This window comes from Capra hircus, chromosome 10 (genome assembly GCF_001704415.2).
Source record: "Capra hircus breed San Clemente chromosome 10, ASM170441v1, whole genome shotgun sequence".
Classification (NCBI taxonomy): Eukaryota; Metazoa; Chordata; class Mammalia; order Artiodactyla; family Bovidae; genus Capra; species Capra hircus.
The window spans coordinates 35,713,214-35,729,837 of NC_030817.1; the positions used below are offsets into that span (position 1 = coordinate 35,713,214).

Here is a 16,624-nt window from a genome sequence, read left to right on the forward strand (position 1 = left end):
CATGTTGAGGTGAGAACTCAATTCATGGCACTTGTTACACCGCAAATAAGATCATGGCAGAAACTGAAAGGGAAAAGAAGTCTGTCAAATTCACCAATTTTGACGCAACTAGTGCTAATGTGTTTTAAAGTGAAAAATTAGGACAAATTTTAATGCAACTAATACTGATATATTTTAAAGCAAAAAATTAGGATAAATGCCAAATCAGCGGGGTGCATAAATCAGGAATGTCCAGGGCAAACTGAGACTTACAGTCCTCTTATTTATTTCTTATAGAACTGAATCCAAACTCCTTACTCTGGCATTAAAGTCAATCTACTTTTTCCCCCCTCAGTTTCCTGGCATGCCTGCTCCATGTAAACTCCCCTATGCTTTACTAATTTCTTATTTTGATTCATGTAGTATTGTCTGTTTGAAACTGTCCTTTTTACCAATCTCAGCATATCCAGTCCTACCTGTCTTTTTCTTATGAACCCTTCTGACTTTCCAAGTGGAAATTAATTTTTTTCTCCTGAACATCCATAGTTTTGTTTTTATTTTTGGCTGTGCTGGATCTTCATTGCTGTGTGGGCTTTCTCTGGTTGTTACAAGTAGGAGCTACTCTCTAGTTGTGGTGCACAGGCTTCTCATTGTGGAGCCCTCCTGTTGAGGAGCATGGGCTTCAGTAGTTGCAACATATGAACTCAGAAGTTACCACTCCTGGGCTCTGGAGCACAGGCTCAGTAGTTGTAGTGCATGGGCTTAGTTGCTCTGCTGCATGTGGGTTCCTCCTAGATCAGGGATCAAACCTGTGTCCCCTGCATTGGCAGGTGGCTTCCTTACCACTGAGCCACCAGGGAAGCCCCCATCCATAGTTTTTTATATGGCTACTCTTTGCCATTTACCATTTTATTTTTGTATTTTATTTACTGTTGTGTCTAGAGAGGACATAACAAATGAATAACATCACTCAGAAAATAAGATTTGAGAGATGACAGATAGCCACTTGAATAATCAGCTTTGGATAATTGAGCTCTTGCATTCATCCATTTATTCGTTCAGCATTTATCAAAGCTTCTGTCGGAGAATGCTTTGTGCTGTAGGCACAATGGTAAGCGAAGTAGACCTGGTCCGTGTCCCTGTTGTTACAGAGATTACAGGTTTCACTGTCTTACATTATTGCAAATATCTAAGTAATTTTATGCCATGGAGAAACTGTAGAGAACATAAACTTATATTTTATTTTATAGAATGAGAGGTTAACAGTCCTTGTTATTGAGGTTAATATATGTAAAATAAGGAAACATTGGCTGATAACCTTGATTTAATTAAAAAGAGGTAAAGTAGCATTCTAAAAAAAATAATAAACCTAAAACTGGGTGACTTTTTAATGAGTGTGTTTCCTTCACAGCTGTATTGTAACTTCTGGAAGTGATGGTGATGTGAGGATTTGGGAAGATTTGGATGATGATGACCCTAAATCCATTAATGTTGGAGAAAAAGCATATTCATGTGCTTTAAAGGTATTACAAACAATTACAGCAATTGATATGAAATGACACTGCCATGTGATGTTTGGATGAAAAATATTTTTATAGAAGTTCTGAATGCAGATTTTTTTTTATTTCTTATGAAATAATATTTTAAAATGTGTAATAATGCCATAATTTAAAAATTTTTACAGGTAAAATCTGAGTGGTTTATAAAAGGTGATTAATGGATAGTGACAGTGAGCCAGTTAAAATATATGCAAGAAATTATACCTTATCTTTAGAGTTTTAAATGTTCCTGTTCTCCTTTGGAAAATTAACAATATATTTTCAAAATTTTAGCTCACTAATTCACATAACTTGAGAAATTGTACTGGAAAAAAGGACTGTTTCATTAACTTCAAGATACAGACTTATTTCATATTTCTAATATTTTATTTAAAGTAAATATGGGAATGAGATATAGGTTCCTTGGAGAATGGAGCTGTGTTTTCAGAAGGACTTTGCAAACTAAGTATCTGAGTTTTTATTTTTGATGAATTTTGAGTTAAGTGTATTGTATTTGGATAGAAAAAATAATCTTTCTATAGAATTCATATATTTTTCAAACCTAGACTCATTAAGGTAGATGAGATGGTCTTAAATACTTTACATATTCTTTTTTAAATAGTCATATAGAATAGAAAATGTCTTCCCAGGAGAAAAATATAAATGACTGTTGTACATTAAATATGAGCTAAATCATAGCGAGGTTATGCTCAAAATCCTTCAAGCTAGGCTCTAACAGTATATGAACCAAGAACTTCCAGATGTATATAAGCTGGGTTTCGAAGAGGCAGAGGAGCTAGAGATCAAATTGCCAACACTTGTTGGATCATGGAGAAAACAAGGGAGTTCAGACAGGTATCTACTTCTGCTTCATTGACTACGCTAAAGCCTTTAACTATGTGGATAATAGCAATCTGGAAAATTCTTAAAAGAGATGGGAATACCAGACCACCTTACCTGTCTACTCAGAAACTTGTATGCAAGTCAAGAAGCAACAGTTAGAGCCAGACATGAAACAACTGATTCAAAATTAGGAAAAGAGTACAACAAGGCTATATATTGTCACCGTGCTTAAACTTCCATGAAGAGTATATCATGTGAAATGCTGGGCTGGATGAATCCCAAGCTGGAATCAAGATTGCCAGAAGAAATATCAACAGCCTCAGATACACAGATCATACAACTCTAATGGCAGAAAGTAAAGAGCTCTTGAGTGTGATAGAGGAGATTGAAAAAACTGGTTTGAAACTCAACACTAAAAAAACTTAAGATCATGGCATCTGGTCCCATCACTTCATGACAAATGGAAGTGGAAAAAGTGGAAGCAGTGACAGATTTTCTTTTCTTGGGCTCCAAAATCACTGTAGTGGTTACTGTGGCCATGGAATTAAAAGATGCTTTTGCTTGTGGAAGGAAAACTATGGTAAACCTAAAGAGCATATTCAAAAATAGAGGCATATAGTCAGAGGTCCATAGAGTCAAAGCTATGATTTTTCCAGTAGCCATATACTGATATGAGAGTTGGACCATAAAGAAGACTGAACACTGAAGAACTGATGCTTTAAAATTATGGTCTGCAGAAGACTTGAGGGTCCCTTGGACTGCAAAGAGATTAAATCAGTGAATCCTAAAGGAAATCAATCCTGAATAGTCAATGGAAGAACTGATGCTGAAGCTTAAACTCCTATACTTTGGCCACCTGGTGCAAAGAGTGTACTCATTGGAAAAGACCCTGATGCTGGGCAAGATTGACGGCAAAAGGAGAAGGGGATGGCAGAGGATGATATGGTTAGATAGCCTCACAAAGTTGGTGGACATGAATTTGAGCAGTGCAAACTCTGGGAGATAGTGGAGGACAGAGAAGCCTGGTGTGCTGCAATCCATGGGGTCGCAAAGAGTCAGACACAACTTAGGGACAGAGCATCAACATCATTCAGCCCACTAGAAGTCCCATGTTAAGTGCTAAAATGTTTGGCTTTAGGAATGGAATTTGTAGTATAGTATATGGCCGTGTAGGGTTGGCCATGTAGGGTTGGCCGTGTAGGGTTGGCCTCAAAGTTCATTCTGGTTTGATAATGAGATGAAATCAGTTCTGGTGTGGTGAAGCCACAGAGTGCAGGCTGTGTTCTACCCAGCTCATGGCTCTTGTGGGGAGAAGAATTCCCTCATGGAAATAACAGAAATCACTCAAGGCTTGTGGCAAAGAGAGTTTATTGAAAAGGAGCAGAGAAAGTTTCTGACATAGACATCAGAAGAGGGTAGAGAAAATACCCTTGTCATCAGTTTGAGCAGAGCGTTACATACTTTTAATTCGTCACTAAGAATAAATTAAAAAACTGTTTCAAGGTTGTAAAAGCTCTATTGGACCTTCCCCCCCATAACATACATCTTGAGATAACATCAGCACAGGATTAGCTAGGGGGGATGTATTCCTACAACAGTCTTGAGGGAAAAACAGATTCTCAGACAAGATATGTGGTTACCATTATAATCATTAACATGGAGTTAAAAAAAGAAAAAAACATAACACGTGTGCAAGATGTATTGTTGGTGGAGTCTATATGACTAGATGCTTTAAGGCAAAAGAATGTATAAAGAATGTTGGTCTCCTCCTCCTCCTTGAGGGTCCTTGGACTCCCTATCAACTGGCCTAAGCTTTAGCTATCTCAATAACATAAAATAAAAGCCTGAATGAACTTTTTGGCTAACCCAATACTTCAATGAAAAGCTATTTCCTAATAGCCATGCAAAGTTGACAGTTTTGCAATGTATTTCATTTAAAGCATAATTGGTTATAAGGAAAATACAATTAGGTGCTTTAATTGAGAACAAAGCAAAAAAAAAGTACCACCCTCCAAAATAGTGAACGTGGGATATATCAATGTATCTGTGAGTAGTTAACTATTGTTAATACTTGCCTAGTATTTTATACTGTCTTTTTTTTCTGGGAAAAATCAAAGCTCATAGGAAGGTCAGATGGCTAGTAAGGAACACAGTGGGCCCAAGTTATCCTTTACTGGGGTTCCTTCCTCCCTGTGTACCAAGAAAAAGAATAGTCTTGACCTGGCCCAGAACACAGCTCTGATCCTTTGCATGGTTTCTTTTTTTTCTTTCGTTTTTACTAGTTGACATTATATACTGGTAGTGAGTTGATTTCCTAATAGATTTGTTTGAAAATGACTTAAAAGCAAGGCCTTTATTCCGGGCTTGCAAGGGAGTTAGTGTAGTTATGTATTTTAACATTTTCACATGAATAGAGGGCTAGTTAAAGTTGTGTTAAAGAACTACCAAGATTCTTTACTGGAGATAACTGAGGATGCTTAGTATTCTACTAAGAAATCTGTCTGCAAAGTAAAGAATAGCCAGGTTGCAGAATTTCTGCCCATGCACATAAATAAATAGTTGGTGTTTTAACAGTTTGGCCAAAGAACACTTTGCACCATCAGTGTTGTGTTGAGTTGGTTATAGTTTTTTGTTAATTCTCTTCTTGTTTTCACATTTAAATTATTGTTAGCTTATCTTCAACATTATCAATTTAGTTTATTGTGGGTTTTTAATTATATACAGTAGTTGCAAACAGGCATAAACAGTATTTTTCACCAGTGTTCCAGTAATTGAACTCAGAGGTGTTTATCACAGTTCAAATTTGAATTGTCTGTGCTGTTGTTTGAACAGATGGATACATCTCCCCAAATACTGCTGTATGGTAACTTGCCATTGTATTACCAGGTTCTTTTCCCATTAGAATGGGGACAGATGCGGCAGATAAGCTGAGAGATCCTAAGTATGCAAATACGGCTAAGACCTATTGGTGTAGGGTAAAGTAAGTTCATTAACAAACTTGAGTAGTTTGTGTTTTTCAGCAGTTATTATTCAATATAAATTAATAAATTGACCATATGATATTTTAAGTTGTGTGTGGGGTTGGTAGACTATGTCTTGCCCATCAGGACTTAATTCTTCCTGGATAAGTAATAAAAATTAAGGTGGTAGGGCAGATCCTTAACCTTTTATGATTCTTAGCTAAAAGCTCTGCAGAACAACAGTGTTTGCTGATCATATTCAGATCCTAAAATTTTCTATGTATTCAGGTGTTTTTATAATACTAAATAAACACTGCACTTTCATTACAGGGGACCTGGGTTCAATGCGTGGTTAGGGAACTAAGATCCTGCCTGCTATGTGGCGTGCTTAAAAAAAAGGGAGCTGTGAATTTTGCATTTAGACTTCACCCTATTCCACAAAGACATCTGATGCTTGTTTTCCGGAACATAGGGCAGCACTGATAGCGTGTCCATTGTGCTGTTCCCTCATTGAGACGAGCTATGCTTTCTTGTCAGAGTCTCTTTTTTTGTGACATTTGGAAATCCATAAAACAGTATTTAATTATTTTTCTTGGCAGAAGTACAAGAAAAATCAGAGGCTGAAAGTTGGGCTGATGAAGGGGGAATTAAATTTTCTAAAGACAGCAAATAAGTTTTTCTTGCTAATAGCTATTTCAGAAAAGTTGTACATTGAGTGATTATTTTTCTCTTAACATGGATTCAGTTCAGTTCAGTTCATTTCAGTTCAGTTGCTCAGTCGTGTCTGACTCTTTGCGACCCCATGAATCACAGCACGCCAGGCCTCCTTGTCCATCACCAACTCCCGGAGTTCACTCAGACTCACATCCATGAGTCCGTGATGCCATCCAGCCATCTCATCCTGGGTCGTCCCCTTCTCCTCCTGCCCCCAATCCCTCCTAGCATCAGAGTCTTTTCCAATGAGTCAACTCTTTGCATGAGGTGGCCAAAGTACTGGAGCTTCAGCTTTAGCATCATTCCTTCCAAAGAAATCCCAGGGCTGATCTTCTTCAGAATGGACTGGTTGAATCTCCTTGCAGTCCAAGGGACTCTCAAGAGTCTTCTCCAACACCACAGTTCAAAAGCATCAATTCTTCGGTGCTCAGCCTTCTTCACAGTCCAACTCTCACATCCATACATGACCACAGGAAAAACCATAGCCTTGACTAGATGGACCTTTGTTGGCAAAGTAATGTCTCTGCTTTTGAATATACTATCTAGGTTGGTCATAACTTTTCTTCCAAGGAGTAAGCGTCTTTTAATTTCATGGCTGCAGTCACCATCTGCAGTGATTCTGGAGCCCAAAAAAATAAAGTCTGACACCGTTTCTACTGTTTCCCCTCTATTTCCCTTGAAGTGATGGGACCAGATGCCATGATCTTCGTTTTCTGAATGTTGAGCTTTAAGCCAACTGTTTCACTCTCTTTCACTTTCATCAAGAGGCTTTTTAGCTCCTCTTCACTTTCTGCCATAAGGGTGGTGTCATCTGCATATCTGAGGTTATTGATATTTCTCCCGGCAATCTTGATTCCAGCTTGATTACATTTGTAAATTTTTTGTTGTTGTTTTTTACAGGATTTTTAACTACTGAGGGACTCCCAATTAGTTCATTTTTACCAGTGTTTCTTTTATTTTTCTTTTAGAATGGAAAATTGGTCACTGCAGTATCTAACAATACTATTCAAGTGCACACATTTCCTGAAGGAGTTCCGGATGGAATATTGACTCGCTTCACCACAAATGCAAACCATGTGGTCTTTAATGGGGATGGTACAAAAATTGCTGCTGGATCTAGGTAAGGCTCTTTGGTATCAGAAAATGAAATAATATTAGAACAAAATGGCCTCATTCATTGGACTCAGGATAACATATTCAGGACTCTAGTCCTTCTTTGTTGTTGTTATTTAAGTATTATATTTTAGTCTTTTTTTCTGGTAAAGGTTTTTGATGATAAACTGGTGCTTCTTTGTGAACTGAGGTATATTGCTTTGTTGACAGCCTGCTAAGTAAATATTGGAAAAGACTGAGGAAAGGTGATAGTTGGATACAAAATTTTAAAAATTATTTTAGACAGAGCATACATTGTACTCTTGCCTGGAAAATCCCATGGACAGAGGAGCCTGGTAGGCTGCAGTCCTTGGGGTCGCTAAGAGTCAGACACGACTGAGCGACTTCACTTTCACTTTTCACTTTCATGCATTGGAGAAGGAAATGGCAACCCACTCCAGTATTCTTGCCTGGAGAATCCTAGGGGTGGGGGAGCCTGGTGGGCTGTCGTCTGTGGGGTCGCACAGAGTCGGACACGACTGAAGCGACTTAGCAGCAACACTGTACAGTTAGGAGTTTTGTTTCTCTTGATGCTTATTTGTCATAGGAAGAAAGTGTAATTGGTGAATTTCTGAGTTGGAGTAAAAGGCCTAGTGCTTTTTTTTTTTTTTTTTAAGATTTACTTAATTTTTTGGCTATGGTAGGTCTTTGTTGCAGAACACGCTTTCTCTGGTTGTGGCAAGCAGGGGCGACTGTTTGTTGGGGTGTGCGTACTTCTCATCGTGGTGGCTTCTCATGTCGCAGAGCATGGGCTCTAGGGCGAGTGGGCTTTAGTAGTTCGGTGTGGGTAGTTGGCGGCTCGAGGGCTTAATTGCTGCACGGCATTTGGGATCTTTCCAGACCAGGAGTCAGACCAGTGTCCTTTGCATTGCAGGGCAGATTCTTAACCACTGGACCACCAGGGCAGTGCTGGCAAAGTGCTTTTAAAAATGATTATTACTGTAATTAGATTAGCAAATAATAGAAGCTTAAGATTTGACTAAGGAAGCCACTTCCTAAAAGTATTTGTATTGAACATATAGGAAACCTTGAGTTATGTTTTATAGCATCTTTATAGAGCAAAAGGAGAAGGCAATGGCAACCCACTCCAGTACTCTTGCCTGGAAAATCCCATGGACGGAGGAGCCTGATAGGCTGCAGTCCATGGGGTCGTGAAGAGTAGGACACAACTAAGCGACTTCACTTTTTGCGTTAGAGAAGGAAATGGCAACCCACTCCAGTGTTCTTGCCTGGAGAATCCCAGGGACGGGGGAGCCTGGTGGTCTGCCATCTATGGGGTCGCACAGAGTCAGACATGACTGAAGCGACTTAGCAGCAACAGCATAGAGCAAAACTAAAAGGTAAGTTATTAGATATGGGTGCCAGATTTCACATGTTGCAACAAAGAAATGATGGCATTTACTCTTGTGTTTTTGAAATATTTGGGTCATAGCTTTTGAGAGCCTTTGCATTGACATTTATTGATATACATTACTCTTTTTGTTCTTAGTGACTTTCTAGTCAAAATTGTGGATGTGATGGATTGCAGCCAACAGAAAACATTTCGAGGACATGATGCCCCTGTTTTAAGTCTTTCCTTTGACCCTAAGGACATCTTTCTGGTAATCATTTTTTCTCCTCTTTTTGCATTTTTTGATGAATATGTTTAAAGCTGTAAGAAAATTAGCATAAAATTTCATGCAATTGATAAAAGCCTGTTTGAACCAGTTTCCATATAGTATTATGGGTCTAACTATAGAGAAATCTATTGTTTCATTCCTGCAGGCATCAGCTAGTTGTGACGGATCTGTCAAAGTGTGGCAAATTTCAGATCAGGTAAACTCATCAATTTGAATTTTAAACTGTTTGCCTATTTGGTCATATATTGGGTGTTACATAATGTATTATTGGGCCAAATTAGTAATTCTTTTCCTTCATAGTTCGTTTCTTTTCAGTAGCATAAAATACTGGTTTTGTGACTGAATTCCATGGTAATTTCAAAAGTAAATATGTTGAAGACTAATTGATTTTGCACCCAATCACAAAGGAAATTATAGATTTATATTTCATTTTTAGGTTTGGTAAGTCAGTAAGGGAAATTTGATCGTTATATATTTACAAACTAATTACCATATTTTGGTCCCTAGATGTTGGGGATTCAAAAATAAGACATGGGCCACAGTTGATTTGGAGAGTCACACAATTTATTCTAACCCAGCCTGATAGTAGTTTTAAAAGAGGTATGAAGAAAGTGCTTTCTGGATCAGCGGAAGGAACAATTAATTCTTCCTGAGGCAATCAGAGAAGGCTTGGCATTTGTGGGGATGATGTGGCTGATGAGAAAAACATCCCCTACAGATACGATTCAGCTCATAGCCACAGTCCCTTCCCTCATGTTTGAACTGTTTAAAAGAATTGACTTTGACAGCTTGACATTTTACAGTAAATCTCTCAAGTTTCTTTTCATAGTTACTTTAAGATTTTAATGTACTGGGAGTTTTGTTTGTGTTTATTCAGTGAGTATATTGTTTGCTTGTCCTACATAGGAAATACTCTTATTGAGTTAATTATTTAAGACTTGTGCTCTTTATAATTCTGAAAAACTTAAAGGAACTTAGGTAAATCAAATACTGTATTATAATTAGGCTAAAGTGAATTAAGTTGCCTTTTTCTGAGTGGTGTATCAGTTTGAAGAAACCATTTATTAAATGTATTTAGTGCTGCTTATCTTTTGGGGAGAATTTTCATAAAGGGAAATAAGTTTTTATTTTGCATTTTATTTTTCATTTTTATTTATTTAAAATGGTTATTTTTCAGTCAGAAGACTTGGATTTTCCTGTTTTTTTTTTTATTTATTTTTTAATCAGACATGTCCTGTTAGTTGGCCACTGCTACAAAAATGCAATGATGTGGTAAATGCAAAGTCGATCTGCAGACTTGCTTGGCAGCCGAAAAGTGGGAAGGTGAGCAACTCTCATTTTTCAACCTTTGTTTTATTTATGTGTTTCAGTCCTTGTTGCCTTTGAGTGTAAGAATAGTTTTTTTAATTGTAACTATTTCATTTATTCTATAACTTTTAGAGCTAAAGCCAATTAATTATTATTGAAAAGTTTTAAGAAACATTTCAACTTTTGTCTTTTTTTCTATTTTTTTTTCCTTTATTTTTCTAAATGAAACAATGTGGAAACAGTCTTGTTAACTTTTACTACTAGTGTTTAACATCTTGGGGGTACTTGTTGATACAGTTAGACAATGGAAGGATATGAGACATTTGAAAGAAGAGAAGGAGAATGTATACAAGAAAATGCTTGTATCCCAAGAAAATCAACTGAGGGAAAAATATTACTGATATGAAAATTCAATCTGGTAGTCGGAAGCAAAATTAATATATGAAACTAGTAACAGTCCTGTATATAAACAGCAGCCATTTAGAAACTATGGTGGGAAAAGATAAAATACCTTGGAGTAAACTCCAAAAAATGTGTAAGAGCCAAATAAAGAGAAACATGCTACCCAGAAGAGTAAAAGAAAACTTTAGAAAAAAATTTATCCCATTCTTTTTTCTAAGTTACTTATTTATTGAGGAATAGGTGATTTACAATGTTTTGTGGTGTCAGATATACAACATAGTGATTCAGAATTTTCTTAGACTGTATTCCATTTAAAGTTACATAAAATGTTGGCTGCATCCCCTGTGCAATATATTCTTTTAGCTTATTTATTTTATACAATATAGTTTGTACTTCTTAATCTCTAGCCCCTCTTTTGCACTTCGCCTCTCTTCTCAGTGGTAACCACTTAATTTGTTCTATTTATCTGTGAGTCTGTTTCTGTTTTATTTATTCATTTTATTTACTTATTTTATTTTTTAAATTCCAGATGTAAGTAATAACATAACAGTATTTGTCTTTCTCTGACTTATTTCACTAAGCATAATACCTCCAGGTTCATCCATGTTGTTGCAAATGAAAATATTTAGAAAAGTACATTAAAAAATATATCCCATTATTTGAAATGAATTTTTGATATTACTATATCAGTTATTGCCTAAATTATTTATAGTGTTGAAAACATTCAATATAAAATATCAGTATGTTTAGGGGGACCAAAGAACTTATTCTAAAGCCATATGGAAAACTAAAAGTTTTGAAAAAGAAAAGTGGCGAAATCTAGTTAAATATAACATATAATGTGCTATGGAAATTAAAAGTTTGCTGCTTACTCATGAATAGATATCTATTAAACAGAGAGGTAGATCAAGCAAATGTGGGAAGTTAGTATATTAAAAAGGTGAAGAAAAGGAGATTTAATAAAGGTACTGGCAAAAGGCATAAATACCAGGAGGTGAGAATTACTGAGAACCATCTTGAGGCCTTCCTATCACATGGTGAATCTCATTATATAGATATTTGCTGTATTGTTTTTCAAATTCTCTGTGTATGTGAAAATTTTGAGAAGAAATTTATAAGTTCGGTAATATGAAAAAAAATATTTCAGTGGCAAAGGACAAATGTAAACTGAGAGCTTGAAATAATTATGATTTAGAGTTCATTTCTTTGATAGTCAAAGAGTTCTTATAAATCAGTAAGATCCCAATAAAAAGATGAACAAGGACATTAGCAGACAGTGTATAGAAAAAGATACACAAATGGCTTTTACATATGAAAATACATGCAGCCTTTTATACTAAGGACTTCCCTAGTTGCTAAGATGGTAAAGAATGTGTGTGCAACGCAGGAGACCTGGGATTGATCCCTGGGTTGGAAGGTCTCCTGGAGAAGGGAATGGGGACCCACTCCAATTCTTGCCTGGAAAATTCTACAGACAGAGGAGCCTGGTGGGCTACAGTCCATGGGGTTGCAAAGAATTGGACAGGATTGAGCAACTAACACTTGCTTTCATACTGAAAGAAAAATTGAAACATGATCATCTGTTTTTCATTTGTCTGATGCTCAAACTTAAAAGGGTTGATATAAACTGTATGGAGGAGTGTGTGGTAGTTTTTATTGGAATGCGTGAACAATAGAACTAGTTCTAGGCATATATTCTGTAGATATATTTGGCACATACGCACTATGTATCATGTATGGCAAAAATGTCTTATCATTATTTGTAGTAGCAAAAGATTGTAAACATCCTAAATGTTCTTTAATAGAGAATTAATCAAATTGTGGTGTTTATTCCTGGGAGTGGAATACTCTGCAACTGTTAGAATGAGGTATATCTGTGTCTTCACAGGGAATACTCAATCTTTAGAAATACTAAAAACATCAGGCTATAGAGCTGTATATATAGATAGTAGATAGAATGCTGTTTATTGTTTCTTTGCATATATGTACATAATGCATTCGTGTATAGACTGTGCTTAAGTTCTTTGCTTTTGGGAAGTAGAAATAGGATTTAGGGATTAGAGAGAGTTACTTTTCAATGTATACCCTTTTGTGTCATGGAAACTTTTATGAGTACATTCAGCATTAAAGTGATAGTTGAGAAATCTGGTATGTATTTTTCTTTGCTTATGAAACAATAAAATTTTAAAAACCATACATTTTTTTGGTAAGTGTGAAAAGAATATGTCATTTTTTACTAATCTATTTCTTTGGAAGAATACATAAGAAGATAAGTTTCCTTTTTCTAAGATACACAAAGTATTGTGGCTCTTTTCTTTCCTTCCAGCAAATGAGATGAATTTAAAAAAAAACTGTTTTTTGTTTGGCCACACATTGTGGCATGTGAAACTAGGACCAAAGGTTAAACTTGAACCCCCTGCAGTGGGAGCACAGAGTCTTAACCACTGGACCACCAGGAAAGTCCAAGATGAATTTCTAGATCCAGAGTGCTTATATGCCTCAAGAAATGGTATTAAAAATACGAGTATTATAAGTGCTTTGTTTTTCAGTACAAGCAGTTGAGTGATCATCACCCATTCTTTGCTTATTAGGATTTTAAGTAACCTTCTGAGTTTGGTTACTTGCCAATTAAAATATAGCTTTGCTCTTATTTGGATGAATTTTCTGCTTTTTTTTCCTCTTTAAACCTAATGTCGACTTCTATTAAATCATTTATCTTTCCTAATAGTTACTGGCAGTTCCTGTGGAAAAATCTGTTAAGCTATATAGAAGAGAAACTTGGAGTAACCAGTTTGATCTTTCAGATGATTTCATCTCTCAGGTAGGTTTTGTAAGTGATACTTTCAAGAGGCTAATGGGAATATTTACTGCATACTTTGCTTTAATACAATTACAGTTAAATATTGTTAGACATGGAGAAGAACTCTATCTTCCACCCCTCAGCCTTTCTTCATTTAGCCAATAATTGGACAGTAGACAAGTCTTTATTAGGTCCTTATTTGACCATTCTCCTTTGTGAAATTTGATAAGAAAATCTTTTAATTTGTAAGAAGTCAAATGCCTAGCATAGTATTAGAATAGATAACTCTCACATTATTAGTAGTAAGCATTTATTGTTAAGTGAACTTCCTTGAGACTTGTTTATTAGACCCTGGAATTTTAGAACAGGAAAGGTTGTTGGTCTATGTCTCTCTCTCAACCCTCACCCTCTTTTCTCTCATTCTACCCACTTTGCAGTTAGGAAACAGAGGCCCAGTAGGTCAGCAGTTATGCTTCTTAGTATGGCTCACTTCACTTCCTGGTTCTTCATCTTGATGACTGCTAAGAGGATAACTTGTGTTGTCTCTCCAGGATAAAAGCATTTCTTAGATTCTGTTTTTAAAATTGTGCTCTTGTAATTTTCTGATGATAAGCAAACTAGTAGCTGCTATTACTTTGTTAAGTATTACTGGAAAAGAACATTAAAAAATAAATAAACTTTGTCTTGCCATTTGTGTATCAGATTTAAATAAAAATTGGATATAAAATTTTGAATTTGGTAATAAAATGAGTTTTTTAGTTTCAAATTAAATAAAATAGTTATTTATTAATTGTTTTTCTTTACTAGACACTGAATATAGTAACCTGGTCTCCTTGTGGACAGTATTTAGCTGCAGGGAGTATTAATGGTTTAATTATAATTTGGAATGTGGAAACCAAAAATTGCATTGAAAGGTATGATTCAGTAAATCTTTTGTCTCTTTTTTGCTTATTTCTATTAGATTTTTGCTTTTTATTAAACATTTCAAATTTGTGATCATTAGATTGTTAAAATGCACACTAATACATTTATCAAAACTTTGCTAAATAAAATTTATCTACAGAAATGGGTAACATAATTTTCTTGACAAGGTTTTAAGAGCTTACATTTTAATTTTTAGGGTGAAACATGAGAAAGGTTATGCAATTTGTGGCCTGTCATGGCATCCTACTTGTGCTCAAATAGCTTATACTGATGCAGAAGGAAATCTGGGGCTCCTGGAGAATGTTTGTGACCCCAATGGAAAGAAGTCAAACAGTAAGGTAATAAGTAATAGGGTTGAACAGTTTCTTCAGTCTTTCTGTGGTCGTATGAATTTGGGAAAGACTGCAAACTAGGTTACCTTCTTTGAAAATTATAATTTATGTTATTAGATGTTCAGTAATGGTCTGTCATAGAACTGTTTAAACTTGTTTTATCCTAATGTTTCACAAATACACTTTGCTAAGGAACTTTTTTCCCTCCATACAATGTCCGTTAATATTCCATGGCTCTCCAAGAAATGCCTTTGTGAAATACTGCTTTAGTATTCATATGTTCTAGGAATTTTTAGTTAAATGTTTTATAGATGAAAATTAGAGTTAATAGCTGTAATTTAGTTTAACCTGAAGTTTTTCTGTCCTGAATTAGCCTTAACTCTCAGAGCTTGTTTTACGTATGCTCAAATACCTGATACCTGAAAGCCCTACCAAAACGACTGAATTTTATTTTTTTATGTTTATTTATTTATCTTTGGCTGTGCGGGGTCATTTCTGCTTTCTTTAGCTGCAGCGAGTGGGAGCCACTCTCCAGCTGTGGTGCATGGACTTCTCGCAGTGGTGGTTTCTGCCGCGGAGCACAGGCTCAGTAGTTATGGATTTCTGGCTTAGTTGTCCCATGGCATGTGGGATCGTCCCAGAACAGGAATTGAACCCAATCCGCAGTCAAACCCAACCCAACCCAATTGAACCCAATCAAACCCAGTCCGATTCTTAACCACTGGACCACCAAGGAAATCCCGACAATTTTTTTCAAGTGCATGATCTCATAAAGGAGATAGTTAAAATGATGATAGTAAAAAAATAAAAAATCTGGAAGTTGGAAAATAGAAGGAAAATTAGAAACTAGATTGAACTTCTCAAAAAGCTTGAGTCCTAAGACTGCAATGGGGGTCAGCTGAGGTGCCATTTAGCTTGCTTGACTTAGTCCCCAAAATTCAAAATTTGGTAGCCCTAGGTACATAAAAGTGGAGCTGGAAACAGGAGGGTTGATTTAATAAGCAAATAGACCCCTCCAGTCTCAGCAGCAGTGAGCACAGCTGGGTGATTGTCCTCCCTAGCCCGCGTACATTCTGGCAGAAAGCTGGAGACTTGTTCTCCAAGTAAGGTTACACTGGGTACCACTGAGTGGTGTTGGGTCAAGGGGAAAAACTGTTCTGAAAAAGAATATATGAAAATGTATATATTTGAACATTCGGATTTCCAGCTCACTTTTCATACTTGGCTCCCAGAGCATTGTCAGCCAGTCTTATGCTTTTCAAGCAGGAGATTGGAAGATCTTTGGGGGAAATCTGTGTAGGGAAAAAGACCAAAACAGAGAGAAGAATTTTTTTTCTGAAGTATAGCTGACATACAGTATTATGTAAGTTACAGGTATATAATATACTGATTCCCAATTTTTAAAGGATGTGTTCTACTTATAGTTGTTAAAAAATATTGGCTATGTTTCATGCTGTACAGCATATCCTTATAGCTTATTTTTTCCTAAATAGCTTAATTGAAATACAATTGATACAAAGTAAACTGTACATACTTGAAATGTATGATTAGGTAAATTTTGAAACCATAACTATAATCAAGATAGTGAACAAATCTATCATCTGTTTTTATATTAAACCTGTAACACTGACTATATGTATATATAACATTGATAAAAACAAAAAGTAAATTGAGAAATAATTTTTAGTTCAACAAGGTCCTATTGTGTACCACAGGAAACCTATGATAAACCATAATGGAAAAGAATATGAAAAAGAATACACATATGTATAACTCAATCAGCTAAAATTAACACTGTAAACCAACTGTACTTCAATAAAATTTTAAAGAATTTTAAAAAATTTGTTATAATTTAGTTTGTCACCTCTTATAAAACCTTAGCCCTTCTATTTAGAGTTGTCTTCTCTCTCCTTTTTGCTTTTGTTTCTCACAGTACATATTTCTGTTATAACACCTCTAGCACTGAGTGGCCCTCTCTGTAAGGAAAAGATTAAAATCCTCATTTTTGATAACAAAGTTAAAAGCAAATTTATTACCAACTTGAGTATGTAAA

The 16,624-nt window shown here is 35.8% G+C and overlaps 1 protein-coding gene across 2 annotated transcripts in view; it reads left to right on the top strand.

Annotated features, from left to right (window-relative positions):
* The window catches only part of WDHD1 (WD repeat and HMG-box DNA binding protein 1), a 50,394-nt gene that overhangs the window by 3,840 nt on the left and 29,930 nt on the right, over positions 1-16,624 (top strand). For both annotated transcript variants that reach the window (XM_018054117.1, XM_018054116.1), the window contains exons 3-10: positions 1,391-1,502; positions 7,003-7,154; positions 8,676-8,787; positions 8,951-9,001; positions 10,033-10,128; positions 13,244-13,336; positions 14,123-14,229; positions 14,436-14,577. In XM_018054117.1, the coding sequence (XP_017909606.1) occupies positions 1,391-1,502; positions 7,003-7,154; positions 8,676-8,787; positions 8,951-9,001; positions 10,033-10,128; positions 13,244-13,336; positions 14,123-14,229; positions 14,436-14,577 (865 nt within the window). The remainder of the gene's footprint in view (positions 1-1,390; positions 1,503-7,002; positions 7,155-8,675; positions 8,788-8,950; positions 9,002-10,032; positions 10,129-13,243; positions 13,337-14,122; positions 14,230-14,435; positions 14,578-16,624) is intronic.